Genomic DNA, 27,602 nt, shown 5'->3' on the forward strand with positions numbered 1-27,602 from the left:
ACTGTAAATATTAAATAATAAGACAAATGTTAAGCCCATTATGATTAAACAGCTTGAAGCGATCTTTTTTCCTCTTTTTATTTTTTCTTAATGTTTTGAGAGAGAGAGAATTTATTAAGATGCAACACATTTATCAGAACCATTCTTTCTTGCTTTTCTGAAGATTCAGGACAGTACTGCACTCTATCAACCAAGAAGAAAAGCCACTTAGAAGTTAAACCTTTCACCCTAAAGCACAAATTTGTGACAGTGACTGAATGCCTACAAATTCTTCTTCCAACTTTCCAGTGTGCTGGTAACTATTATGTCCATATGTTACTTACATCATCTTCACTGCAGGTAGCCTGAGACCCTTAGAGATCTATATTTCCTAGCAAGTTGCCAGTTCTACACCCTGTAGAAAACCTATGGCTACACACCTGTCATGTAAATGTCTAGGTAAACATTTCTCCAGGGAAAAAAAAATGTTGACACATTTGCCAAAGTTAAGCTTACAGAGAAGATGGTGTGGGTGAAATGTGTTTGAGTGACCAGTAAAGAAGGAGTCAGTAACACTGAAAATGTTGAAACTTGCCAGAAATACTAACCAACAAACATCTGCTTCTAGATAAACGCTCATGTTAAATCCACAAGGTGGTGGCAGCTTTTCATGTACCTGGGAAAAATAAAATGAATGGTCACAGCACCCAGCATTTCAGGGAGGAAAGTCTTAACTTCCCATCTATCTGCTAATACTTGTAGTCTTAGCTGTGCGGTATTTCACCCAAATAAGACTTAATATGACAAATATTCTTGAATGTTCTTCCATAGAACTACACTCTAAGTGTTTCAAGACAGAAGAACAAGCAGTGACATTCTAGCACAGAGGAGGGAACAAAATGGTGACAGCAGCAGCAAGTCCTCCAACACAAGCACCAATGGAACAGGGGAAGAACACTGACAGCCAGAGCAAGGATAGATGTTATCCAGGCCACCACCACGAGAGAGAAGAAATTTCCAACTTCTCTGCACTTCTTGACTAAAAGGACAAGTTCAAATTAGAATCATCCACAAACATCCCTTGCTTCAGAGCAGAGGGAATCCAGGCACAAAGACACCTATCCCTTCAAGTAAGAACAGTTTACTGCAGGGAAAAAAAAAAAAGAAAAATGCAGATTAAAAAAAAACTAATTATGAAATTCATAAATCCTGACAGTCTAATACTACTCCTATTTATGTATTAAATGCAACTCATATGTATTTTTATATACTCCTATGGGAAATGGTATTTTTCCTTGAGCATTCACAAAAATCTCTAAAACAGAAGAGCCAGCAGCAGGCCTTGAAGAGATCAAACCCATACTAGTCCTAGACAGTTCTGAAGCTAAAGAGGCTATTTTAAGATACTGGAAGAGTTAAGAGGAAAAGAGGACAGTAAAAGAGAAAAGGGGGATGTGAAAAGAGAGAAGCTGTATAGGCAAGAACTGTTTGGGAGAGATTCAGAGCACTGATTATCATGCAGCATCATGCCCTTAAACCTATCTATGCAATTTTTCTATTCCAGTAATTTGCCTCAATTCACCTACAGTGCCTAAGGCATTGAATTCTGCAGCCAGAGACTTCAAATTTCTCACCTGCGGACAGCAGCGGCACTGTAACCTAATCAGTCTGCCCTGTCTACCCTGCATGCTGCAAGAACTGTGGCAGCCCTACTGCGTCTTCTGATGGGAGGCAGAAACCCCACACAGCTACAGTCAAAAAAAGATTCCTGCACTTTGCAGCTAAGTGTTGTGGCTAACAACAGCTGAGATAAAAGGCAGTGCAGGCTGGAAGAGATGTCTGTCAAAGAGGCCAGGCACAGGCAGCAGCCTGGCAAGGAACTGCTATGAGGAGAGACTCCAATCTTGGAAAGGTAAGAACAGCACCAAGTCAATGGAGCTAGCTGTATCCCAAGAGGGAAGGAAAATGAGATTTCTAAGGCTCACCTGGTCACGTATTTATTAATTCTTTAACAGTCACCTGCTAAGTAACCACATTCAGAGTCATCTCTGCATCACACCTTACACACTGTATTGCAGGTATTGCTACAATTCACTTTTACATGTATTGCAAGGCTCTAAGCTCTGCAGCATGTACTGAACCTCACACCTTTATCAGCCTCCTGGTGCAGACAAGTCCTGCAGTTTAAATGGAACTCTGCCTTAAGTGTTCCTTTACATAGCCAAATCTGGCTGTATTTATACAGTAACCAGTTGCTGGCATTAACTACATACTTTAATCATACTTTACTGGCACACGCTGTATTTTACTGCTTTGCCAAAACAAGGTGTCTAAACCCAGCACTTCCACATAGGCAATGACATCAGTCAGGGTAGTCCATGCAGCACCTACTGCACAGTGAAGGATCTACAGCACTGGTCTGCTCTGAAGCTCTGTATGGTCTGCAATGGGCTTGGAGACAACACATTCCAATTATGAACAGTTCATGGTCCATACCAGCATGTGTTTCAGCATCACTGGTAGCATGGTGAGATGTGACTTTTTTTTCTTTTAACCAACCACAGTATTTCCAGCATCCATTCTTAATCCAGCTGCTTATCAACAGACAAGTCCTGCCACCCACTTTTCTTCTGAAACAGCAGCTGTAATTTCAAGGTTGTATGAAGCACTAGAAGGGAGGGAGCATTTTGTAGCATTGTTCAGAAAGCTCAGCCCAAATAGTTCTACAGCAAACAGGTTGAGTGATAACACACCATAGGAACACAGAAGCCTACGGTCAGGGCAGGGGGAATGACACTTGCATTGGTCATCCCATCACCAACCTTCCCTGTGGAGTTCAGCACAACCCTGAGGGTTTCCCTGCAGACATCAGCTCACACCCCAACTCACCTTCTCAGAAAACAGGTCTGTTGTTTCCTTAAACACACTGCCACAACCAGACACATCTGCTGGACAGCTCAGAAACTGTTAACATCAATGAGGAACACTACTCAGAGGCCTTCACAAGTGAAAGGAATTTAAAATAGCTACTGTGGTAACAGAAGTTGTCTTCACAAGTGCCATTCAACAAACAAGCAAAGGAAGCCAGAAATGCGCTGGTGGAAGGCCATGGCTGTTTCCCTTTTCATAAAGTACTGTCTTCTTGGCATTCTGTCAAGCATGCTCCTGTTTGCATCCCTGGCTCCACCACAAGTTCAAATCATAGCCCATCATAATCCCAGTAATTAGACACAAGTTGGTTTGTTTTCAGTATATCCAAAAATATCGTCTAGTTGTCCAAAGTATTCCCAGCATTTCATTGTACATGCATTTCTGGGTTAAAAGTCAAAGTCATTTTAGCAAGGTTCCAGTAATTTGTGTAATTTTTGTTCCAGCTCTGTTTACTGGATAAACATTAAAATAGCAAAGAGCAGTGCAAAACTGACATTCACAGCCTGCTTTCAAAGACACCAGCAGCTTATTCAGAACTTGTGGACCCCTAGCACAAAACAGAGATACCTGAAAAACAGCTTGTGGCTGCTGACACTCCAGAGGCATCACATACTTCCTGCAACAGGGTTCATGCTGCCTGAACTAAATCAATATTCATTCTGCCCAGCCACAGCTGCTACACATGTGAAAATAAACATCCCAAAACTCCGACGGAGTAAACGGGTCGTCTCTCTTCAGATGTTAATGTGCACATGGACAGACCAGCAATGAACACATTTGGTTTCTAAAACACACGGAAGAGATCCTGTACTTTTCTACATGAATTAGGCTGGCCAGGTTGTGCAGCATTCTTGCTTCTTCACATGCCTGAAGTTATTGAAACATAGCAATAAACAGCAGTGTTAACTCCATTTATCACACACCTCAGACTGCCCAGATCCATAATGGATATATCTAAAGAAAGGCTGCTGTTGTAAAAAGAGGAGCAGTCTATACAAACAGGACTCCCTTCTTTATTACAAAAAAACTCTACATAATTTCAGTCTCATGATCTGCTTCTTCCTATCATAAACTATGCCCTATACCAAAGTCAGGGAATGCACTGCTTTGCATAAAACAGAGTTAACTTCCAGCTGGAAGTTGGTGGCTTGCTATTGATTAGTGCATTTTTTTCCATCTCTAGGCCTGAAGCAATGCACTGACCTCAAAGTGCTCTGACATACTAACAAAACAAAGGAACAGCTATAATTGTGAGCCAAAGTTTCTGTTAGTTAGCACACTCAGTATGCTTTAAAAGGCAGAAAACCTTGAATTCTAGAAGGTTTCAGCTCCTAGAGAATTGCTGAACCATCCTATACAACCTGTCTTCCAAAAGCTTCCAAACCCTGCATGCAGCAATGCCCAGAAAAGACAAGAGGAGCAGCAGCATTAGTACATATTCAGAACAAAGAGGAAATTATGGCAGCTACTCCCTGTCACTGCAAGCAAGGCAGCTCTGGTATATATGAAACAGAAAGGCACAAAAGGTGCAGTTCTAGGGCTACACTGCCAGTCCAAGATTTCATTCTTCTTCCCACTGACAACTGGTTAATACTAAAGATGAGTATGGAGCAGAAGTAGGCCAGACATGTATAAGGAGCAGATCCCAGAGTCCAAGGTATACACCAGTCTCTGAGCATGCAGTCTTTCCCCAAGGGACACAAACTGGGTCTCTTGGCAGGACTACAAATAGGACGTGAAAGGATTTAGTACTAAATTCTGCAGGAGACTAGCAAAAGAAAATACTTTTGCACCTTGCCCAGAATAATTAACACCACTGTACATCTGAGAGCATGTGCACAGAGCTGAAAACAAAGTCAAGATGGCCAATTCTCAAATACACAACACCTGCCTCGCCCAGCACTAGTGCCAGCAGCTCAGAGAGCTGGAAAGTCATCAGGAATATAACAGGCTCAAGTGTGCTCAAGTGCCTGTAGGGAAGCACCTACCTCAGACTAACCAGCACAGATCTATAAACCTGCAGCACTGAACCTTCCCGTGCATGGTTTTGTCGAGCAGATCTTGTGCTGAGCCTAAAGGAGTGACTGGGGCCAGACACAGCCTCACCCCTCAGACCCACCAAAGCAGCTCAGAGTATATACTTTTAGTTATAGGAGGGTCATTCTGACAGCAAAGGAACTTGATTTGTTGTAGACATGGGTGTCAGAAAGAGGCGCTGCACCTGAGCGAGTGCTCTGCCTCAAAAGCCAAGCTGGAGGCACAGAGGACGGGTGGCATTCCTTCCATCTCCGGGCACTGCTACAACCGCCCGATTCCAGGTCTCGGGTGGCAATTTCTATTTCCTTGCCGCCACCTCGTGGCCACGGTCTGTATGTATTCCCGTGTCACTGCATTTTCAGGGAAAAAGCCACCTGCGGCCCGTTCTGCAGAGGCTGTGCACAGAGACAGCGGCACTGCACAGGTGGGTAAGGATCGATGAACACTGTGTTTCCCTCTCAGCTGTTACAAAGTCTTATTTACACTGAAGAGGCGCAAAATAATCAGTGGCAGACGACCAGAAGCGTTTTGTAATAATTGCACCATCCTTATCTTTGAAAGGAGTATGTTATTATCCGTGTGAAATACATAACTAGGGGTGTTTAAATAACAAGTGATTAGGCAGAAGCTTTGTGGGTTTTTACTGCAATATACATTAAATGTTCACATATTTATGCTAAACACACTGCCTTCACAAAGCAGCTAGATTAGAAAGTTTTGTTTGGGGTTTTTCGGTTTTTTTACTGCCCTCATAGATCAGGAGATGGCACATTTTTCGGAAGATGTTTGGACCAGCCCTGCCATCATGAAGAGGGCAACAGTGTCTCTCTGCCAGACTTCATAAGCTTCAAGGAGAATAGGACAAAATTAGGTGGATCTACCCAAATCTAGTGTGAATGCCCAGAAGAGAAGTAATATTCCTTCACAGCCATGCAGGGGAACATAGAGAAATGAAGAAATAGCTGGCTGCTAGGAACCACCCTGTGTACAATTATGCCAAGGGATAAGATGCCACCTAAAACGCAACTCATTCCCATTACTCCCTCTTGTGTGCAATACAGATACAATGTCAGGGACTGAAAAGAGAAAGGTGCTGGTGGTGGTTACATGTTTCCTCATCCATCAGGAGCGCTGACACACCACACAAGTAACCATCAGTAAAAATTTATTAGCAACTCCCACTGCACTGAGTGGCATCAAGAAAATCAAGCAGAATATCACAATTTTCTAAGATTCCTTGAATTTCCTCCTAGCCTGAAAAGCAAGGATAAGTGGGTGAGAGAAATGGATTAACAGTTTTCTGAGGCAGCTGGAAGAGAGCCTAGTCAACAGCAAAGAAGAAAAAATCCTTGGCGGAAATTTTGGTAAATATAAATAAAAAGTTCAACCTACTCTGGTTTAACAAGTTCATATGCATGAGCAAGTCACTTACATGCAAAAAGTCTTTCAGAACTTTAAAGCAAATGTATTACCCTAAAAATTATCATGAATTCAAAGCCAACATGTTTAACCACTGCCACAACTCAAGTATACACGGTAATTACCACAGCAAAACTGATGGCAATAGACTGACTTGTTTTCATGCCCTAACAGTTTGAAACTGTTTAATAAAGAAACCTTTTGAAGTTGAAGTTTGAAATGTCAGTTCAAAACAGCATCATGGCAGCCTTGCATCATGGCTGGCAGACAGAAGTGTTTATGACAAAATAGGATATCCTTCAGAAGATCACAACTCAATGGCCCACAGGTCTATACAGGTCTATGAAAAAGTGTACTTGCAAAGAAAGAATAGCTGGGCTCTCCAAAAGAAGACTGCCAGCATATTCAACACTAAGAATGAAAAACATTTTGACAACACAGGCAAGGAAAGGAAGGATGCTATTGAAAAGCCACAACAAGCAGCAAAGCAGCAACCCTACTGACATCACTGAGACTTGAAAAGAGGTGGATTTACTTTTGCCAAAAAGTATAAGACACTTTAAGCAAAGGCTATGCACATATCTTGGCTCACACCTCTAGTTCTCATCAGTAACCTACCCATTATTTTTTGCCAGGCCCCATTAAATCAGCTCAGCAGGTAATTTCCATTGCTAGAACTGTTCAGAAGGTCTGGACCACTGCTGTGCATCCCACTGGGATGCAGCAAAGGCTTCTTGCTTGTGTGTGTTTGGTACATTCATGTCTAAGTCCAGATCTGGAAGAGCAGAATGCACCTGTGCTGTACACTGTCAAACAAAGGCACAATTCTAATCTCACTCATTTGATCTGTGTGGGACAGAAGCACAATACACAGACCCTGAATTCACTCCAGGAAAGAACAAATCTTTCCCTGTACTTTATAGTTTTAAGCCACTGTTGGACAAAACACCGATTACATGAGGTTATCACTTGAGATTCTCAAGAGAGAAAGGAAAAAATTTTCTCCCTTACTGACAAGGTGTAAGGAGACAGAAATTTGCATGTAGTTGCATCCAGTCTATTAACAACAGCTTTTGCAGACATATATTGACAGACCAAAGTCTTTTGAAAAAGTAAAAAAAACCCTGTTCTTCTCTAGCAATGCAAGCATATAAGTTTCTATGCATCCTTTAGCTAGAAAAGGAGAATAGTTTAATGGAAGAAGCAAGAGGCTGTGAGAAGCAAGAGAAATTCTAATCCTTTTGTGATTGGGAAGTTAACCTGAGTCTGCCTCTTCCCAAGCATAAAATGGGGATAATTAATCCTCACTTAACCATGTAAATTAAATAATGTTTCAACAGTGCTGCAAGTGCCACATATTAATTAATGGCTAGGCAATAAAAAGGAAAGAGGCAAAAGTGGAGCACTTTGCTACTTACCTGCAAGTTCAAGGTTGTGCTGCAATTCTAACAGAGGAGATACTGGGCACTTGGAAGATGAGACCCTAAATTATCATTCAGTCTTAGAGAGAAAAGCTTCTCTCTCTCTCACACACACAAAGCTGTCAAGTACATGAAAGCCAGGCACGTGTAACTCTGCATTTCAGATCACTTCTCTACAATGCAGTAAGCTGATGTTAGCCATGGAAATGTCATAAACAAACAACCAAGGAGAAGACAAACAGCATGAGAAGATCCATACCTTGAACACCTTCCAGAAGCAGATCAACCCCCTTTCTATAAAAGCTTAAGGCAGTTTCATAATCTTCCTCTTCCTCCTTCTTCAAGGCCAGTTTTATTAACTCGCCTGCTTTCTCCAAGTAATCTTGTTTGCCTGGCTTGGATTTTAAGCTTCCAGTAAACAAACCATGGCTTTCCTTTTCTCCTTCAGGTTTGCTCCACTCCTGCTCAGATGCCAGCGTGCTTTGGACTGGGGGTTCAGAAGTGACACAAAGGCCAGCAGCTCTACTGGGAGAACTTTGGTTGGATGCCATTCCATCATCTACCTCGGCAAGAGAATCTACATCCACTGTCAGAGAGATCAGGTCACTGTCACTGGAGAAGCCTGGAAGTCAGAAAGGCATCCATTACTCTGGATTGCTCATATACCTTAGGAGCCTTCAAAATTCCTTAGCCCATTCAAAGATTTAGCTCTTTTCACTTATGCAGTTTCCTCAGAATACCCACAGAAACTCCCTCATCGCAATGCCGCCTCTAAAAAAATTTTTGTACCTATAGAAACATAATTTTAAAAATTAATGACAAACTCTGCAGAACAACCAGTCTTCATTTCAGTACTGGGAATGAAGAGACCAATATCTACCACCCAACTTAACCTTTCAAAGCAGCTCACCATTGGGCTCCAGGAAATTACAAAACTAAACCTGTGTGACAGGAGCCAAATTACTGTTGCAAGAAATCCCAACATACTGTTTATAATCAGCAAGATGAAGCATCCTCAAAACAGTAAATTAGGAGTTTGAATTAACACAGAGTTACTGTCAGCTTATGCATCATGCAGCACTCAGCTCACATGTAATCTTCCTTCATGTATGTACATATAATCTTCCTTCATTGCTAACACATGGTAAAATAAATTACTTAGCACCTCTTTCATCACTCAGATCTGAGGTAACATATTTTATTTTACAGTTGCCATAAGTCACTACACCCATACTGCAAACTGACCTTCAGTATCTAAACCACAGGTACTTTTCACATGGTTATTTGGGAATAAATGGCAACAATGCTATTTTACATATATACCATTCCATTCTGTAAGGATTATCATCCATAAAAGGCATTCATTCAATTAGGGTTTTCTAATGATTTAATTTCCACAAATGTAATGGAGACAACTTCCAGATCTCACCTCCACATTCCGACTGGCTCGTAAGTGTCACATCATCAAGCCCACTTAAATCCTTTCGAACTGAAAAGAAGGACAAAAATGTTTCTGGCACTCATGTGTACAACAGATTACAAGTTCCTTTGCCATCAGAAGGAAAATACACAACCCTCCTATAAGTAAAAGTATGTAATATGAAACTGCTCTTTGACAGGCTATCAGAGATACCCATTTGTTAACACACCATTAAAAATAGGTATTAGGTTTGCCATTTCTCACTGCTTCCAAGATTTAAAAAATAAAACACAGGTCCTTGCTTGAACAGGGGATTATTTGAACCTCACACGCCACCTCATTTCAACAACAGCAAGACTATAGTCCCTATCTCTCTCTGCTCTGATGATTTACGGCTAAGGTGACGTAAAACAGGAAAGTTTTCAAAGCTGGGACCTACACACAAGGGAAAAAAAAAGCCAGCTTTCAGTCTCAAAAACGTCATTCCAGAATAGTACTCTGCATGAGACATATGGAGCAAGCCACAAATTTGGCAGTGCCACCTGGATATCAAGTAGCAGTTTGTTTTATCACCTTGGCACATGTACCCACTGAGGCAATAAAACAGGCAACAAGGTCAAGACATTTAGCTGTTTGCATGCACAGAGAAAGTAAATTCTGAGCTCAAACCTGCTGTCTGCTTTCTCCTATATTATTGTGATAGAGTGATGAGTTTAACCACATTTCCAAGTAACATATTCTGACTTATTTTCAGAAAGTATGTGGCAGCAGCTAGAAGCTGACTCAAAGGCAACTAACTCCAACTTTCTTTTATATTTTGCAGCTGTAAGTTACAGGAGTTAACAATTTATGGAGGAGGAGTAAGAAGGCACTGTAGAAATACTGCTTTTCTAAAATCCAGCAGTTCCTTAACATGAGTGAGAGGAAAAAGACATGAAGGACAACAAATTACCAGCCACTCTTTGTCTGAAAAGCAAAGGACAGTGATACTTATGACACTATACTACTTGAGAGGAAGGGACAGGGTGCACAGACAATGGTCCTGATCTTCTCATGGAAGGGCCATAAAGGGAAGTGGACAGGCAGAGAATAAAACTGTGTAGCCCCCAGTCCTGCAAGAAAGAAGAAAAACTCACAACAAAAAAGCTGGAGGAGGGCAGAGGATTCACTAACTAGCATAATAATAATGGGCCATTTACCTGCTCAATTTAGGGGCAGCAATATCAAATTTGGGGGGGAGAACTGAGCATTCATTAAACATCATTTAGAGGTACCAGGTGATGAAAGCAGATCTGATTGATGGAAGAAGAGTGCAGAGAGAAACCATGAATGGAAAAGCTGGGGGGTTTGGAAGGGTGTTCTGGCCACCCAGATGAGATGAATCAGAGCCCATCCACACAGCAGATTTCACAGAGACTCAAGTTCCCCTCCCTACAGGCCAAACAAAACCACGTTTGCTCTTGTCTGGTAGCCAAGTGGACCAAAGCTCTATGAACACAGCTAGCATGGCACAGAGCCTGAGCCAATAAACTTCTCTTTAGGTCAGGTTTAGAGCCCAGAGCTGGCACCACACAACTATAGTCATGGGGTTTTCAGTCGGCTTATGGGGTAGGAAACATCTCAAGTGCACAAGATTATTTCTGGGAAGATAATGTGTACATGGTAAAACAGAAGGAGAGAGGGAAAAAAAGAATGAAAAAAAAAATACTTCCTGACGAAGTTCTCTAAAGAATCTGGTAAGTTAATTAATATAGAAAGATTTATGATGAGCAAGTGGGACATCTGAACATCATCCAGTGTACTCAGAGAAGACAAAGTGACTGTTTATCAGGAATATAAGATGAGAATAATGATGCTGAAATTGAACACAAATCTCTGTACTCGTCTGAAAAAGGTACCTGAAAAGTAAACACAGTTTCCAAAAACTGGTGGAAAGCCTGGGTAACCTGGCCTCTTGAAAAGCAGATTCCTACAAAAGCATGAACTGCCAAACACCTTTTATAAGCAAGATAATTGTTGCTTATTTTGGTACAAAAAAAATCCTACTACTGTCAATTTGCATCTTCCACCATTAATGTGCACACCTTCTGCAAAATGAACTTTGTCTGGAAAGAACAGATAAAAGTGAGAAAACACAACCCACCCTCAAAAGCAAACAGCAGCACCTATTAAGGGATGGATTTGCTACTTCTCAGCACCACAGCTTGAAGGAGCAGTGCCCACGTGGAGGCCCTTGCATGCCCACAGAAGGTGACAGAGTGAACCAGGCACTGTTAATTGCCATAATCAGACTGGGAAAAATCAGCTGCAGGCAGGAGCTGTGAGGAGAGTCAGGGAGAGGACTCAGGGCCGAGTATTGCCACTGCCATCTAGAGGTTTTAAATACAGACGTTCCTTCTGTCCACGGCCTCCTGCCCACCAAAATCTGCTTTCAAGCATAAGACAATGTGAGCTGGAAGACACATAGGTTTTTAGAAAATGTAACTCCACAAAATTCACATTCAGCACATCCAACTCCTGTGCTCATAGTTGTTCCAAGGATCCCGTAAAAGCCCTCCAGCCGATTCAGAAGGGTATCAAAGAATTTTTCTACTTTACAGCATTTTTTTTCTTTTCAGTATTTTATCTGACATAAAGGAAGTGGTTTTCTTCTGCTAAAAATGAGGCCCTTGTGAATAATGAATAGAAATGTTCACATTAAGCACTTTTAGAAGCAGTCTATTTTATAGGGCACAGTGTAAAGTGAGTGCATTGTCAGAATCTGAAATGTTAAATTTCACAGAAATCATTACAACCTTTTAACACTAGTTACTGCTATTTATCATAACTGCCCTCTTCAACTAAACAATTACATAGAAACATATATGTTTATATATAAACATGGTTTTTATATAAGATAAACCTAAATGGTTTTATATATAAACAACAACAACTTCTATACTTTTCCCTTCACAGAACAAAATATTGTGGGGACATTAGTTCATTAACATCATAGAAGGTACTACAAAATAAAATGCAAAACTCACTTCCTATGTAGAATATATTGTACAACTAAGTCCAAAGTTATTGACACAGAGAGATCCCAGTGACAAGTCATACAACCTCAAGTGAAAAAAATTAACCAACCACTGTCAGAAGACAAAACCCATGTTTTGTTCTGCAAGGCCTGCTTTATCAAAGCAAATTCTATGCCAGAATGATCAGATCCCCTCCTAAGTAAGCTTAAGAAGTGTTTGTATAATAATGTGGATTTATACATGAGTGCTAAGCAATTCCAAAGGAAAACTTAAGAGTTGAAGAAGAATTTCATAGAAATCACAAGGACCAAGCATAACTCAGAAACACATAAATATCTAAAAGATTGCATGGTACACAGAAATGCTTAACTGACTCAGCCTAGAGGCAGAAAAGAAGCTCCAGTACAGTACTTATTTGGGCTGACTGACCCTTCCTTACAGCTCTACTATTTTTTAGTGCAAGTGAACTGCCACTAAAAGTGCCACTAAAATTACTCTACACATGGTATCCAAGTCAGCATGTGCACCTTTGGAATAAAACTTCCAGAGGTGCAGACAGCTCTGCTGAGCCCAGTTTCTCTCTTGCCAATCCCAGCTCAGCATTTTTGCCACAACAAGCAAACAGAAACTGGAGGCCAATGCTCCATGAAGAAATCTGTCATTTGCCATTTATGAGCTGCTTTAAAACAGATCATGCTATGAGGTTATGTAGGAAAAGAGAGCAAACCTTCAGAGCTGCAGTCAGACAGGTTGTCAGTCAGAGAGTCAGACAGAGGCTCAACAGGACCAATCAACTCAGAGCCATCATGCACCTCTCCACCCTGAAAAAAAAAAGAGGCAAAGGAATTACTCAGATGCTGTGCTCTATGGAAATTCTCATTGTACAGAAGTGATAGCCAAAATGATATTTCCTAATCAGTGAGTGCTCCATTATTTTAGAGTTAATGAATTTAATTAAACCATATAAGTCTGCAAAATTAAACAAGGACTTTCAGTTAAGCTATGTTTGGTTGCCACAGACTGACTAGATATCTAAATATTTAGCCTACTGCAGTGTCAGAATTTTGAACCACACAGACCTGCACACCCAAGTCTAACAGGGAGAGAATAACAATGCTCCTGATCTATTGTGTCACATATAGTCTGTGCCCTTCAGTGGTGCTCCCAAGCACAGGAATGTCCATCAGACTAATGTCCCACCCATGACTCACTATCTTGAGTTCAGTCACAGCTGAGACTTTACAAAGATACAAGGAGGACATTCCTCTCTAAGCCTGAAAGGAATCAAAGCTAAGAGAAGTAACAATAGCATTAGAAACCACCTAAATATTTCAGTATTTTCTTAAATTTCGGCTTCACATCACAGGTGCACACTTTCCATGCCCCTTTAACAAAAAGTGCACCATTTTCAAAATCGTACTACAAACAGGCATTGCTAATCTGTCTTGAACCAGCCCAGCACATTTTCACACAAGCCGGCTCGTTCTTCTGGAGTTTATAGCACATAGATGAACAGAACACTCCCTTCAGATGTTTCTAAGAATTCATTGTCCAAGTCACTCTCTCTACAGCCACAAAAATCAGAAAAGGAACAAAACCACCCATGGGTAGAGCTAAAAGCACACAGGCTGAGCTGGTGACAGACCAAACCTAAGGCTCTCTTACAGGAAAGCATGACACAACATCAGCTAACAAATGAGCCTAAATTATTGCATTTGCATAACCCCCCTTGAAGACATAGTTTGTCCTAAAAAAGCATTGGTTTTCTAGTTTTATTCATTTCGCTTCAAAGACAGAAAAGGTCCATTGGGAGACTAAAACTAACACTTTCATTAAGCAAAGGAGGGAAAGAGAGGTCTGAAAAACTACCCAAAACCACAGAAGTATTTCCAAAGAACTGAAAAAATGCAAATGCAAATAAACCAAAAAGTAAAATAGTCTAAACTCAGTCTCCCAGTCATTTATTGACACCAAAGCTTAAAGAATAATATTTTAAGTATTTTAAAAAACACTGCAATAACTTCATCATGAAAACAAGTGAAGAATCTTAAGCTTTGATAAAATTTTGCTCTTGCATATAGATATCATTTAAATATACTAAACACATTCATATGTTTAAGTCCCATCTCAGCCAGATGAACATTTCCTTAATTCCAGAGAGTTACTATCATGGGTACATGTAAATTTGTGCTTATGAGTTTGCAGTACATTAGGCTAAGCTACTGAAAATAAAAGAGGTTTGAAGGAACTATTGAACAGAAACTGCTTCAGCTGTAATAAAGAGCAAGTCCATATCAATGTACTGTCCTAAAATTTGTTATGGAGACTGGTTCTCACAGCACTGTACAAGCAGCAGATTGGACTTGTTACAAGACAAATTTGTTGCTGTGGACCTGAGTCCACAAAGACAATAGGGAAACAGTGTAAACAGTCTTCACTCCTTTGGTTTGAAACTATAAACATCTACTGAAAATATAGGAACAGTGACAATATTTTTATTACTTCCCACTGGAATTTATCATCACAAGTTCTGCTCATCATTCAATAAAAAAAAAAATAAATCTCTTCACCTGAAGTTCCTGTAAAACTTTCCACCTTGTAGAGGTGTGGCATGGGGTTTTTCAAAAGCCACAATTCCAGAGTGAGTGGAAAAGCCCCAGTCCCATCCCAAAGCATGTCAGAGCAGCTCACTGCCATTCCGTGGTTTATAAAGCAAAGCAGAATCAGCACTACACTTCAGTCATGTCGGTAAGAAGCAAATACTTCTGCAAATACTAACCAACCTTAAAAAACTCTTCCAGTTGTTTGCTGTTATAGAGAGCAGGGATATTGGCAGAAAACTGCAAGAGATCTTCAGCACATTGCCTTCTTTCTTCAATCACAGTTTCATCAAATCGCCCTGGAACAGACACACAGATTGACAGCTTTAGAAATAACCACACATTTATTTTGCAATAACAACTACAACGAAAGAAAACAAACGAGACAAAAGCAACCTTCTGGAGACAATGCCCTGAGTCTATGAAAGTCACTCCAACGCTTGAGGAGAACATAGCAAATCTTCAAACTTCCTATTCTCAATTGTCCCTAGAGTCCCGTCGTCTGCAATCCGCTCGGATGATGAAAGCTGGCAGCTACGACAAGAATCCTTCGCCCTCTCATCGTAAGAATATGTGAGGCAACACTCTTGATTAGCCAAGAGACACTAACGGATGTCCAGTGTTATCTGACAATAAATGATACATGCACAATTTGACAATATGCCAGTCAGTGTCAGCCTTGATTATGGCCCAAATCCTGTAAGGAGCTGAGCAATCTTCACGTATTCTCAAGAACAACGCACAATATGAGCGGGTAGTAAACAAAGTATTGCTAAAAGCCCCCAAACAGATCTTCAATTCCAAGGTGCCATTTATGGAGGAGACAAAGTGTAGGGGAGATGGTGAAGCCCTGCTACCAGACACTGAAGCTTTCCTCTGAAGTAACTCCATGCAGACAGGGTCTCATCTCCTTCTGGATTCAAGAGGTAAACAGAGCAGGAAGCAGCTCATTTACTAAAACGTATGATCATTCCTTTTTCTCTACTCAGCACCCAAAACATTCCAATTAGAAAAAACATACTTAAAAACAATCCCACAGTCCACCTGAAGAGATTTGCTTCTCAGGAGAAAACCCTTGGGTTGCTACCTTAAATTCACATCCTTCACAATTGCAGGCAACTTATTTTAGCTTTTTATATCAACATCACTTTGTTGTTGAAATAGTTACAAGTTTACAAAAGAAAAAGGGTAGAGGTTAACAGTAATAATTGGAGGAGAATAGAACAGATATTGCAACAGCTATACAGAGGGGGAAAAAAGGACTGGGAAGACAAGTTCAAGAAACAGTACTGCTATAACAGCATGACCAGAAAAATAAGAACCACCTGTGACAGCTCTGTGGCATTAACCTTTGAAGAGGACAAAAGAAACATTGAATACAAAAGCAAAATTCATTTATACTTAGAGCAAGCAAAAAAATAATCCCAGAAGAAAGTATCAAAGCAGGATTCTTTCCAGAAATTCTTCAAGTAAATAGCTCCTGCCCATGCGGTATCAGAAAAAAGAAAATAAAACTAAAAAGACACACACATACTCACAAGATCACAAACAAAGCTTTTAGGGCTTATTTTTCCCATGAAAGAAAAGAAAAGACATCATTGGGCTAATTTTCAGCTGGACTGGTTCCGTGCCTTGCCCACCCTGCCGTTTCAGCTGTACAAACAGGAGCAGCTGCACAAAAGAGTGAGCAACAAGCAAGCAGAAAGAAGGCAAAAGCAATGCTACCACAGTGAGTGGGAACATTGAAATCAGGCACCATTAAACTGCTCACAAACTTCCTAAGTCTTCAGAGCAACACTGGGGGTGCATTAGGCCTCTTGGCTCATTACATGCAAAACTGGACGTCATGGAAAGAAAACAACTTCCCTCAGCAAAGCACAGCAGCATGAGCCATCTAAATGAATCTACAAATTCACACAAATGCTGTTATAATGCAGTAGGAAATCAATGGTGAAGAAGTAAACACCTAACAATACCAAAACCAGAAAACTTTTGCAAGAAAAAAATTCTGTAAGATATTTTTCCTCGTTTCTCAAGAATCTCTCTCTGTTTCATTTAATCAAGCTCAATAAAAACAAAGTTTGCTTATTTACATCTTCTCAGTATCTCCACTGGGCACCAGATAGGGCACATCAGGGCCAGCCCTGTCAGGCTGGCCAGTGTGCATTCACTGATTGCCAGGCAGCTGCAAACCCCACAGGTATGAGCTGAGCCTGCCTGGCCCCCAGCAGCACCAAAACACTCTCTCCTTACTCAGCTGCCATTTCACAGACTTTGCAGAAGTATAACTACATTTGCAACCACCTTCACTCTCAAATTTAGCTGATATTAGCCACATGAGTAAGGGGTTCTACTTTCTAAAGGCACAATTACACAAGCCTTAGCTTCTTAGGACACTGAGCTAAAAAAATAGAAATACATGTTAGAACAGAGCTGCTGAAACATTAGTTACTGTCGCATTTTCCAGCCCATTAGCATCATGATAGCATCAGGAAAACTGCTTCTAGAACTAGAGGGCTTTAGGGGAAGGAAGAACATTATTCAGCACTGGTTCAGTTCACAGACCTCCTGGCATCTTGCTGGCAGTTTAATTCCCAGGCAGCCCTGCCCACCTCCTTCCTCCTTTTCCTTTTTTTGCACTTTCAAGCAATGTTGTGTTGCTCAACACTTTCATTGTCACTCTTCTCAAGGAAATGCTCAAAGGTGCTTACACAGCCAGCTGACTCTTCCAACATTTCTATCAGGATGTCATTCTGCATCTAAATCAACATTATTTCTGCTAGTCTTTACAATCCTCAGACATACACACACTTCATTATAGGGATCACATCTTTCTGATATTTTTAAGAAGTGTCAACTACAACTTCAGCGTATAACACAGTTCTTACTCCTGCAGCAATGATCCATTCAACATTTCCTATTTACATAAAAACCAAATGTAAGTTCCTGTTAAAAGAATACACAATTAATTTTGTGGAGCAGACCTGAACAACTAAACACTCAGCAAAGTGTGTGTTCATGTTTCAATCAGCTTCTCACAAGACTTCCTACTGTATATGACACCAAATTCATAAACACATCACCTCATTCAGTGTCTTCAAATACACAGAGCACCCTTATGTGAGCTTTATAATGGAAATCATCTTTCTGACTCACTGCTAGCAAGTTATCAATATCTGGGGAGCTTTTGTTTCTTTTTTGGTGGGTTGGGGGGGGTGTAGTATTTTTTTTATACTAGAGTACATTTCTCCAATTGCTAGATACAATACATACAGATTTACCCATATTTTGGTAAAATGCCATGTATGGTCAACATATGGAAATACTTCCAATGTTCAACAACAACAAAAAAGAAGTAGCTTGAAAGTACTGAAAAACATTATGTTAATGCATACTAGGATAGTACAGCAATTATGTCCCAGATAGAGGTATCATAATTTTAGCAGCTGGTTGTTAGAACATTTTAGATTTCCATTATCAAGTTCACTGAGGTTTTTCCTATAAAACAAGTGGAAAATGTTCAAGTGAAGTACAGAGAAAGTCAGATGATTTCTTTCTCCCATCCATAGGATTTTTCTGCTTAGATACAAGCAGCTCTACTACAACATAAAAACACACACACACTTTGTGGCAAGTCTTTAGTTGCATGAAATATGGAAGCACAGCATGACACATTTGTTTTTAAATACATCTCAGTTCTCCACACCATCTCCTGAAACTCTGAATGCTGAACTGGAGATGCTCCTCAGCTTTAACAATTCTACTACAACTAAGTTCAACTGTCAGAGCCACCAATGCCCATTTTGCAAACTGCACCCTCTGCAAACAATAGGTACATACATTATTTAAAGCACAGGCATCCAAAAAAACCCCAACCAATCAAAACAAAACAAAAAAAAAGGGGACAAAAAAAATCACAGAAAAACCCCCCACCAGTTGCCAACAATTCCACTCACTAGTTTAATTAGAAACTAGTCTAAAAGCTGCAACAATTGTAACATTGCCACAGGGAAGCAATACTACAGAAATTGTCCATCAAAGCAGCATGGAAACAAAAGATCTTGAGAGAGATGGACCTTGCAGGTCATCCCTAACAGAATGAGACTGAAAACGAATTTTTCAAAACCTTGTTATCTATAAAGATTGTATTTTTCCTCTAGTACAAAAAAAGCCTTAGGATTCTTATTTTAAAATAAAATAAATCATATGGCAGTTACTATGTGCAGAATTGCAATGGAAAGATACACAGTAAAATTTTATGTTGTAAATACAAAAATAATTCTTAAATTGGAGAGTCAGATAGGGCTGTTGCTTTCAGATATGTACCAATCATTAAAAATTTGTTTTTACATTACTCCACTTTTCTGTATTCTTCTGTGTCTCAGCTTCATCTAAATGTAGGGGGGTTTGTTTCCATTTAGTTTTAATTCCAAAGAGCTTTTTAATAAATAACTGCATTGAATGTTTCTGTGTATATCCTTCTCTCACAAAGTACATTTCTGTCACTTTTGTTCACTAAATACAATTGAAGGGGGATGTTTTTCAGAAGGGATTTCACTCAATTCTTCCCTTGCTTACAGAGCTAGTGTAAAAACAGTTCATTTGCATTTATAGCAATTTTAAATTATTTAAGACATTATTTAAGACACCTATACTCTCTACCACCCTGATTTTGTTTTACCCCTCCCCTATTCTCCCCTATGAACAGCTATCATATCTTCTACCTGAAGTTAAATTATGCTCTGCCAATACTAGCTTTGTAAATAATTTGTCCAGTGAGAACTCTACTCTGTAAATCAGATTTAAAATAATCTCAGAATGAAACCAATACTATATACTTTATTTAATAATTATTGCCCACGCTCCGACATAGCATCAAAACTTACCCCGCTTCCAACTTCTTAAATAAGCAAAAATAAAATTACATGAAACTTGGATACAATTTGGCTGATGTGAAATAAAATTTAAACCAGGAATTTCACCTAGCTCTATGCAGAGAGCTACAAAATCTACATCAGAATTCAGCTTCATAGATGAAGGCCAGCAAATGTGAAACACACTGGATGCTAAAACATACCAATCTGAGCCACACAGAAAATTTGGGAAAATAGCCTCTAGATGACTGCCCAACACTGCTAAAAAATGCCATACAAAGAAAACCTGCAAAAAGCAGCACTAGATGTGCACCAAAAAACACCAAATACTGTCCGGGTGCTGAAACGCGCACAATACATCCAAACCATGCAAAAACATATATGGCAATAAACACAAAAACCAGACACAACACATGGAAACTGCAAATACACATAAAGCATGCCCTAGAGGTGTGGTAAAAAAATGCCAAACAAGCTCAACACTAAAAATGCTAAAAATATGGGAGGGGAAAAAAAAGGATGCGATAGCAGAATGCAAAAGAAAAAAAAAGGCAAATCCATGCTGAAGTGTGCTGTATGTTTAAAAAAACACCAAAACATATCCAAAACACATAGCAAAAAACACCAAAACATATCCAAAACACTTCAGCAATGCCTAAGAAACAAGACTATTTTTTAAAAGTGCAAAAACTTAGCAAAAAAAGAGCACGTTGGAAATTCACGCCAAAAGATTCCAAACATACTGGACACCTGAAATACCACTGCAATAATGCCAAACATACTGGGGCAACACTGTAAGAACCAAAATCCACCCCAAAAAACACACAGAAATCCCAGACCAGAAACAAGAGCATATGGCAGATGCATTTTTAAAAATGCCAAACATCCTGGACACTAAACCCCATACAAGGTGCACAGAGAAACCAAGAACACAAATGAATGGTAATTAAAAAAACAAAACAAAACAAAGAAAAAATAACACCAAACTAAACCAACTTGTAAACACCATAAAAAGGATTTAATATGCCCAAAACGCCTTAGGTTCTGAAAAGGATTTAATAAACCCAAAATACACCTCAGAAACTGAAAACTTCACCAAAAAGGATCTGGTGGATGCATACCAAAAAAACCACCAAACATGTTCAAAGATTAAAAACCATTAAAATGCCCAATTTTAAATTGCACATGGCAAATTCATGCTAAAAAGGCCTGGCAAATATACTGGATACACAGAAAAAATTCCACTGGATAACTCATAAAATAACACACTGAAAAATCATACCGTGTATGTATGCAAAAAGAACCCACTAAAGAAATCCTGGACAGAAATAACATCTTAGCCATGCCTGAGGGACCAAAACCACACCTAAAAATAGTCCATACTGGAAACCTTTAAGCCCAAAAGCACATTAGAAACCAAAAAGCTCATGCAAAACCAAACCAAATGTGTAAACAAATGTCAAACACTTTTTGGACACTTTCAAAATACAACTTTCAATTTTTTGCAAAAAAGGTTTCAAAAGCAGGTGGTAAATGTACACCAATAGCAACAGTCAGCAACATTTTAGAAATGCCTCAGAAACACTCACAGAGCATGCAGAGCATGCAGAGCAAAAAAGATACCAAACATGCTGAACACACTAAAAAATTGTTGGAAAACACTTAAAAACACAGTGGATATTGTGTTATCACACAAAAACATGTGTATGTATACATATGTATATGTGCATCAAAAACATAGCTCCAGTTTGTGCTGAACATGAAGAACATACACTAAAAAGAAGTGATTTTATAAACACCACACTGCTAAAAAAAGTGTGGCAGGTGCAATTCTGTACACTCACACCACTTCACTGGAAGTCCACCTACAGCTCATTCATGAGGACATACACATCAGGATGAAGTTAAGACCTATAAGAGCTAATTCCTTTTGGTCACCTGTTTCTCTGGCAGATTATTTTGGTGAAATATGTAAAACTGATCTCAAAAGCCTAGCTAGATAAAACTGACAATTGCAATAAAATTGCCATAATATTCTTTTTCTGTAACAACCATTTAATACTTTAATACAGCTCATCACTAAAAATCAGATAGCTCATATTTAAAACGGTTTTTTTGCTGTTCAAGTGCTGTTCACAAAGCTAATATAGACTTTATGCTCCTGAAAACAGGGAATGTATGCTGTAAAGACACAGAACATATACATCAATAAATATCTCAGCTACTATGTCTAATGTGGAGGGGTAGACATAAACTCTTATACATAATAAAAATAAATAAAAGCATCAAATTATGATACCAGCACACCTACGAGTAGGAAAAGCACAAGGGAAATTTTTCATCCAGCTACAAAACAAGATGTATTTATAGATACTGAGTTATCAAAGAATTTCAGCAGGTCAGGAAGAAATTATGCTTACCAAACACTATTGCTTTGGCAAAAGGTGGAAAGAGCTCTGTGTGTCTGCATAGGTTTTTATGAATTTGCCAAAGATCTTTGTGCAGTTTCTTAAAGTCACTGTATCTCTTCCAAACGATTATCTGAAGCAGAGAAACCAGAGAGAAGCATTAGTGAGGTTCATTGTTCATATTACATCACACCACAAATCCACTGGGTTAATCACATCAGACCACTAACTCCAGCAAATTTGTTTAACAAAAATATACAGTCTGAACTGCCAAGTGTAACAAGCATAAAAAAGCTCATTATGTGTCCCCAACCCACATTGTGGCTAGCAACACCTCAGTGCATAAAGAAAAATTGAGTAAAAGCTGAAAGGAGGGCAAAGGCAGCACTGCTTCAGTCATTCTGAGATCCAGACCTACACAGGGAGCCAGTAAGAGAGAAGAAAATGCTGAACAGGAGTTTTGCACTATCCAACATTCAACAGCACACTGTGCCTGGTGCAGCTGCAGGTGTGGAGAAGAGACAACAGCAAAAGAGAAAACCAGGGAAGAGAAATCCCAATACAAGCAAGGGATTTTTAGGGACACTATATTGAGCATCCAGGACTAGAAAACAGCTCCTAAATTGTGTATGTAAAGAGGGGATCAGATGTAAATGCTAGCCTCCATCTTAAACGTTTTTTTGTAATAACACCAAAAAAAAACCCCACAGTTTGTTCCTTTTGTAATCTAGACAAAAAACTCCATTTTAGGAATATAAAGATCAGCTATTCCTGATCCCTCCTTTCCAGAAAGTAGTCATCTCTCAGTCAGGTATCTACTTTATCCTTTTTCCATCCCATTCTTTCTATTCAAGAAAGGAGGAGAACCCAGTAGGAAAATCAAACCAATGAAAGAAGTAAACAATAACATTTACACTTGACTGCTACTGGATTTGTTATCAGGATGAAAAGATATTAACACAGATTTTTTTTTTATCCTGACCTCATTTTTGGTCAGACTCACTAAGCCATCACAATAAACCTCAACACTGATGTAAAGTGATTAAAGTAGAGAGAAGGAAAAAAAACAAGGAGAGTGCATGCATTTAGCAGTTGATTCCACAGTTGCACTAGTCAAATATCTCAATTAACTTAATACAACTAACCACAACTTTAAATATTCCACAATATTTCTGAATGATTTACCAGGTTGCCTTCTCATGAGCCATCATAATTGAGTAAGTTGAATGTTTTTTCAAGCAAACCAGATTTAGAGCTAAGCAAAAGGTTTCAATTTAGAACATTTTTGTGTTGTTGTTTCTCTGGGTTTTTTTAATACTGCAATCAGAGGCCTTCTAAGTTTCCACAGATGCAAGTCCTACCTCCAGAACAATGTAGATATAAGGTAAGAGGATTGCCAACAGTGGACATGCAAAGCTTTAGTGTGGCAACACACTAACCACCTCCTAAATTTAGCTATAAACACAAGTCCTGATTTTGACTCCCTTATTGGCACACATTTTCATTACTTAATTACAGCTGGTACTCCTCACACACAAGTGAGGAATCTCATGAAGACAAACCAGTCATTTTGCTATCAGAAATAACATTTTTTTCAATGCTGTACTTTTATCTAATCCAATAACCAGAGAGTGCATGATTAGCAGTTCTTGAGCAGTGTGCATATAGAACACAAAATTGCTTAAGATGGTGAATTCTTTAAACATTGAGTTACTGTATTGTCAGTACTTGGAGACAACATGAAAAGCTGCCAGAATATAAGAGCATGAGATTTCATTCCACTAAAAAAGCATCATTTTTCACTGCTACAATAAATGTCCCTAAGTAACTTGCATAGCAAAAGCAGCCAAGGTTATCCTAAAACCTTCCAGAAGCTCATGGAAAACATGCCTTTGCATGCATGTGGCCCAGCAAAGTTAGCAAAGTTCTACCATCCTCATTAGACATTAGATTTGGAGGAAGGACACATTGTACTTTGAGGCCCAATGAAGCACAGCAAGTATATCATAAAACATATGGTAGACTTGTAATGCAATAAGGTGCTTGTCATGGCAAGAGCCAGTAGATCTCTATTAACTCATGCAACTCATCTGTTCCACAATGAATAAGCCTTTCTCCTAAATGAAAAGTTAAAAAAGAACCACAGGACTACCCTAGATGCAATTGCCTTACACACCACATTGCCACCATCAGTCCCCAGAAGCAAGGACATTAAAGTTAGGTCCACTGGCCTTTCTCCATCTGCTATCCCCACACAAAACTTCACATTGATCTATTTCATTCTTTCAAGAGGAAAGCCCTTACAAGGTTCTCTTCCTTCCTGCCCCAACAACAACAGCTGGGATTACCCTGAGCTCTAACTGGCTGCAGTAGTAAAGATTTGTATCCCAAAGGGCAGCCAAAAGATGTGACAGAAAACTGGCAAGTGGAGTTGAGGTCACAGGACTCAGCCTTACGAGCAGCTGCACACATGGAAAGAATGCATTCACATCACAGCAGTGGCACTAAGGGACACCTGGAGGAGGAGGCAGGCACAGCTCACTGGTCCTACATGGATGTGGGAAGCAGGTTGCAAGAGACACGTCCTAAAGCCACGAGGTGGTCTTGTGCACAAAATTTCCCATTTAATTCCTCATTCAGCATTCTGGAAAACTGAAGTAAATTTATTTTCAGTGGGAGCAGGTTAAGGGCATATTCTTTTTCTTCCAAAGACTGCCCACGATTCTTTTTTTTACTGTAAGAGGCCATGTAACAGAAAAGCTCTCAACATATGAGGGTTTCTGACTACAATTCCCCCTTATGTCAACTACCATTTAGGATATTCCTTGCAATAACCAATTATTTTCAGATAATGCTTATAACAGATTCACCCTACATCTAACATGCTATCAGAAGCAGAATAATTAATAAGGTACAATGCAGGGTGGAAAAGGACAACTATTAAGAAGCTCATCTCATATTTATGTCCTCTTATTGTCGAGAGCATGTGAAACTCTGCATGGGTAACCTACAGCCACAAATCAAAGCAACAACTAAAAGATATGGTTTTGCTTTTGTGTCAAAACTACTTAACACATATTCATGCAATACTCTAGCTGAAAGACACTTACAATATATTTTTCTGATGAATGGACTCATCAACAGCTCTTATATAGTGCTTTTCCTCACAAATGAAGATTAGGGTAATGGCAGAATGTGCTCATGGATAGGTTCAATTCAGGAGTCTCCCTGGAAAAGGTGAACATCAAGCTACAAACTACAGTAACGCAGTTCTAAACTAGATCCATGATCATCTCTGATTCTGATAGGTTATTTAAATCTCCTAGAGATTAAAAAAAATGCAAAAAGTACCCATGCTCATGCTTGCCTGATTCCCAAGATTTCAAAGAAGGATGCAATAAAGGGGTGTTAGATGTATTAGCCAATTCAATGATGCAATGAATTCAGTTATGAGCTCTTCTTTCATCAATTATGCAGGTTCTCCTCAGCTGTAGTAAGAGACTGCACCAGAAACTGAATATATGCATGTGGTACACAGTGTCTGAAAAACCATAAGGGGAAGATTTTGCAGGTACATAGTATAATAGTAACCATGTCAAGTCACTAGTCCAGGAAAAAAATCAAAGCGGGGGAGGGGGGAGATTTCTTAATTAAAAAGAAAAAAAATCTACAATGCACATACATGTGGTGTATTTTTCTCCCTCAACAAATTACTTCTGTGACAGACTTTTGAGATATTTAAGATGCACAAGAATAGATCAGACCCTTATTCATAGACTCGTCAGAGGAGGCAAATAAGTAGTTTTAAAGTTTTGTCAAAGTATATCACTGGAAAATATTAAAGGAGCCTCAGAGAGATAGGCATAACATTTATGACTTGCAGTCTAATCTCTCTAAGAACTCCTAGACTCCTCCATTCTCCCTCTTCACTAACAGAGTAATGGTGTAGGCTTTTCAGTGAAGCATTGGTTAAAGAGGAAAAGAGTACCTACAGCTGAGACCTAAGACTTGAATTGTGGACTGATCTCTAATTTTACTAGTAGGAGTTAAGTAACCATCAATTTGCCAACTCCAGCCCCAAGAAAAGAGTTTGTTAAGTTATCAAAGCAGTTTTGTCATCAAAAGACACTTTAGTCCCTAAGACTTTGTTTCAAGTCACCATTCATCACTGAGGGATGAAATGCATCATGTTACACTAGCTACTGTTTTTAACTATGAAGGCTAAAGACAAATGGAAACATACGAAAATTGTTGGCTCAATTACAAGGACAAAACACACAGAAACTGCTAAATTACATCAAAGATGCTTCAAAAGCATAGTGTGATTCATAAAGACATTTGCACAAGTTTAAAATGTTACCTCCTGGACATCCTCTGGATTTTTTCTTGAAACAATCTGAAAGGCAAAACAAAAATGAAACCACGTAAGTCCTTGGATTTTCAGTTTGGAAGTTAAAGAGTAACATACAATGATTTGTTGCTGAAGAGAAAAGTCTGGAAAAAGGCAAACAGTTGCATGGTCCTGTGCACTCAGGAAGTTTTGATTTAGTTTTAGAGAAGTCAAATACCCAAAGACAACACAGTGAGGGATTTCAGCAGCAGTCAGTTGTGATCATACATAAAGACAGACATACATTCTAGGCAGAATGGCACAAAAGGCATCTCTCAAAACAAAGCTACACTGAGCACATCTCCTATCATCTTTCCAGTCTCTTTCTATTAATTCATATTATGGCCACATTATTCTCAATAAGAAGAGCTCACTAAGGCTACTTGGCTTAATATAAGCTGCAAATAACCTCACTGAGAATGTGAGGATTTGTATTTAGTAAGACAGTATTTCCACTTTACTTACAATCACCAGAGCGCAAACACCTCTGACTATCCTGGGGTATTTGTTTCTTCCTTAAAAACTCTTGGCCTAATTAATTATAAATTACTTAGTCCAGGGGAAAATTGCAGTGAAAATCAGGCTTGGCTGCACACCATAAAGAAGCCTGTACTTCATCAAGATTTGTTTTTCTTCTTTAAATAAATATCGATCACAAAAGCCTTTGTAATCCAAGTTTTGTTCTGGTCCTATAAAGAGCAGTAAGAGCGTATCCCCACAAACACACAAACCAATCAGACACATCTTTAATTCATAACTGCAATTATCTTGTGCAAGTCAGTATATCCTTCATCACAAGAGCCAAAGCTGTTTAACAAAATAATTAGTCTATTGTTAGCTAAAGCAAAATAGGGCATTCCCAATGCAACTGGGACTGTCCCCAGCGCCACACCCCGGAATAATTGATGCCCTGAGGAGGTGATGCGTGCAGGGAAGCGCAGGGAGCCCACAGCACGGGCACCCCAGAGACTCACACCGTGCCGCCGCTCCGCAGGCACCTCGCAGCTGCTGCTGAGATGGAAGCCACTGAATCCACACTCTCCTCTTGCTAAGTGACAATAGCACACCTCTTACATCTCCCACAAACTCAGCTCTCTTCCTCACTT

General features: G+C 39.5%; 1 protein-coding gene across 1 annotated transcript in view; it reads right to left on the minus strand.

The window, feature by feature from the left end:
- RPS6KC1 (ribosomal protein S6 kinase C1) overlaps positions 1 to 27,602 on the minus strand; it is an 85,751-nt gene that overhangs the window by 54,556 nt on the left and 3,593 nt on the right. The window contains exons 2-7 of the mRNA XM_054280143.1: positions 26,467 to 26,502; positions 22,119 to 22,239; positions 15,008 to 15,123; positions 12,952 to 13,045; positions 9,217 to 9,276; positions 8,047 to 8,409 (exon numbers count right to left, since the gene is read on the minus strand). Of these exons, the coding sequence (XP_054136118.1) occupies positions 8,047 to 8,409; positions 9,217 to 9,276; positions 12,952 to 13,045; positions 15,008 to 15,123; positions 22,119 to 22,239; positions 26,467 to 26,502 (790 nt within the window). The remainder of the gene's footprint in view (positions 1 to 8,046; positions 8,410 to 9,216; positions 9,277 to 12,951; positions 13,046 to 15,007; positions 15,124 to 22,118; positions 22,240 to 26,466; positions 26,503 to 27,602) is intronic.

The sequence above is a fragment of the Melozone crissalis genome, unplaced genomic scaffold (assembly GCF_028551555.1).
Source record: "Melozone crissalis strain CALT ecotype California unplaced genomic scaffold, PUWL_Pcris_2 ptg000027l_1, whole genome shotgun sequence".
Taxonomy (NCBI): domain Eukaryota; kingdom Metazoa; phylum Chordata; class Aves; order Passeriformes; family Passerellidae; genus Melozone; species Melozone crissalis.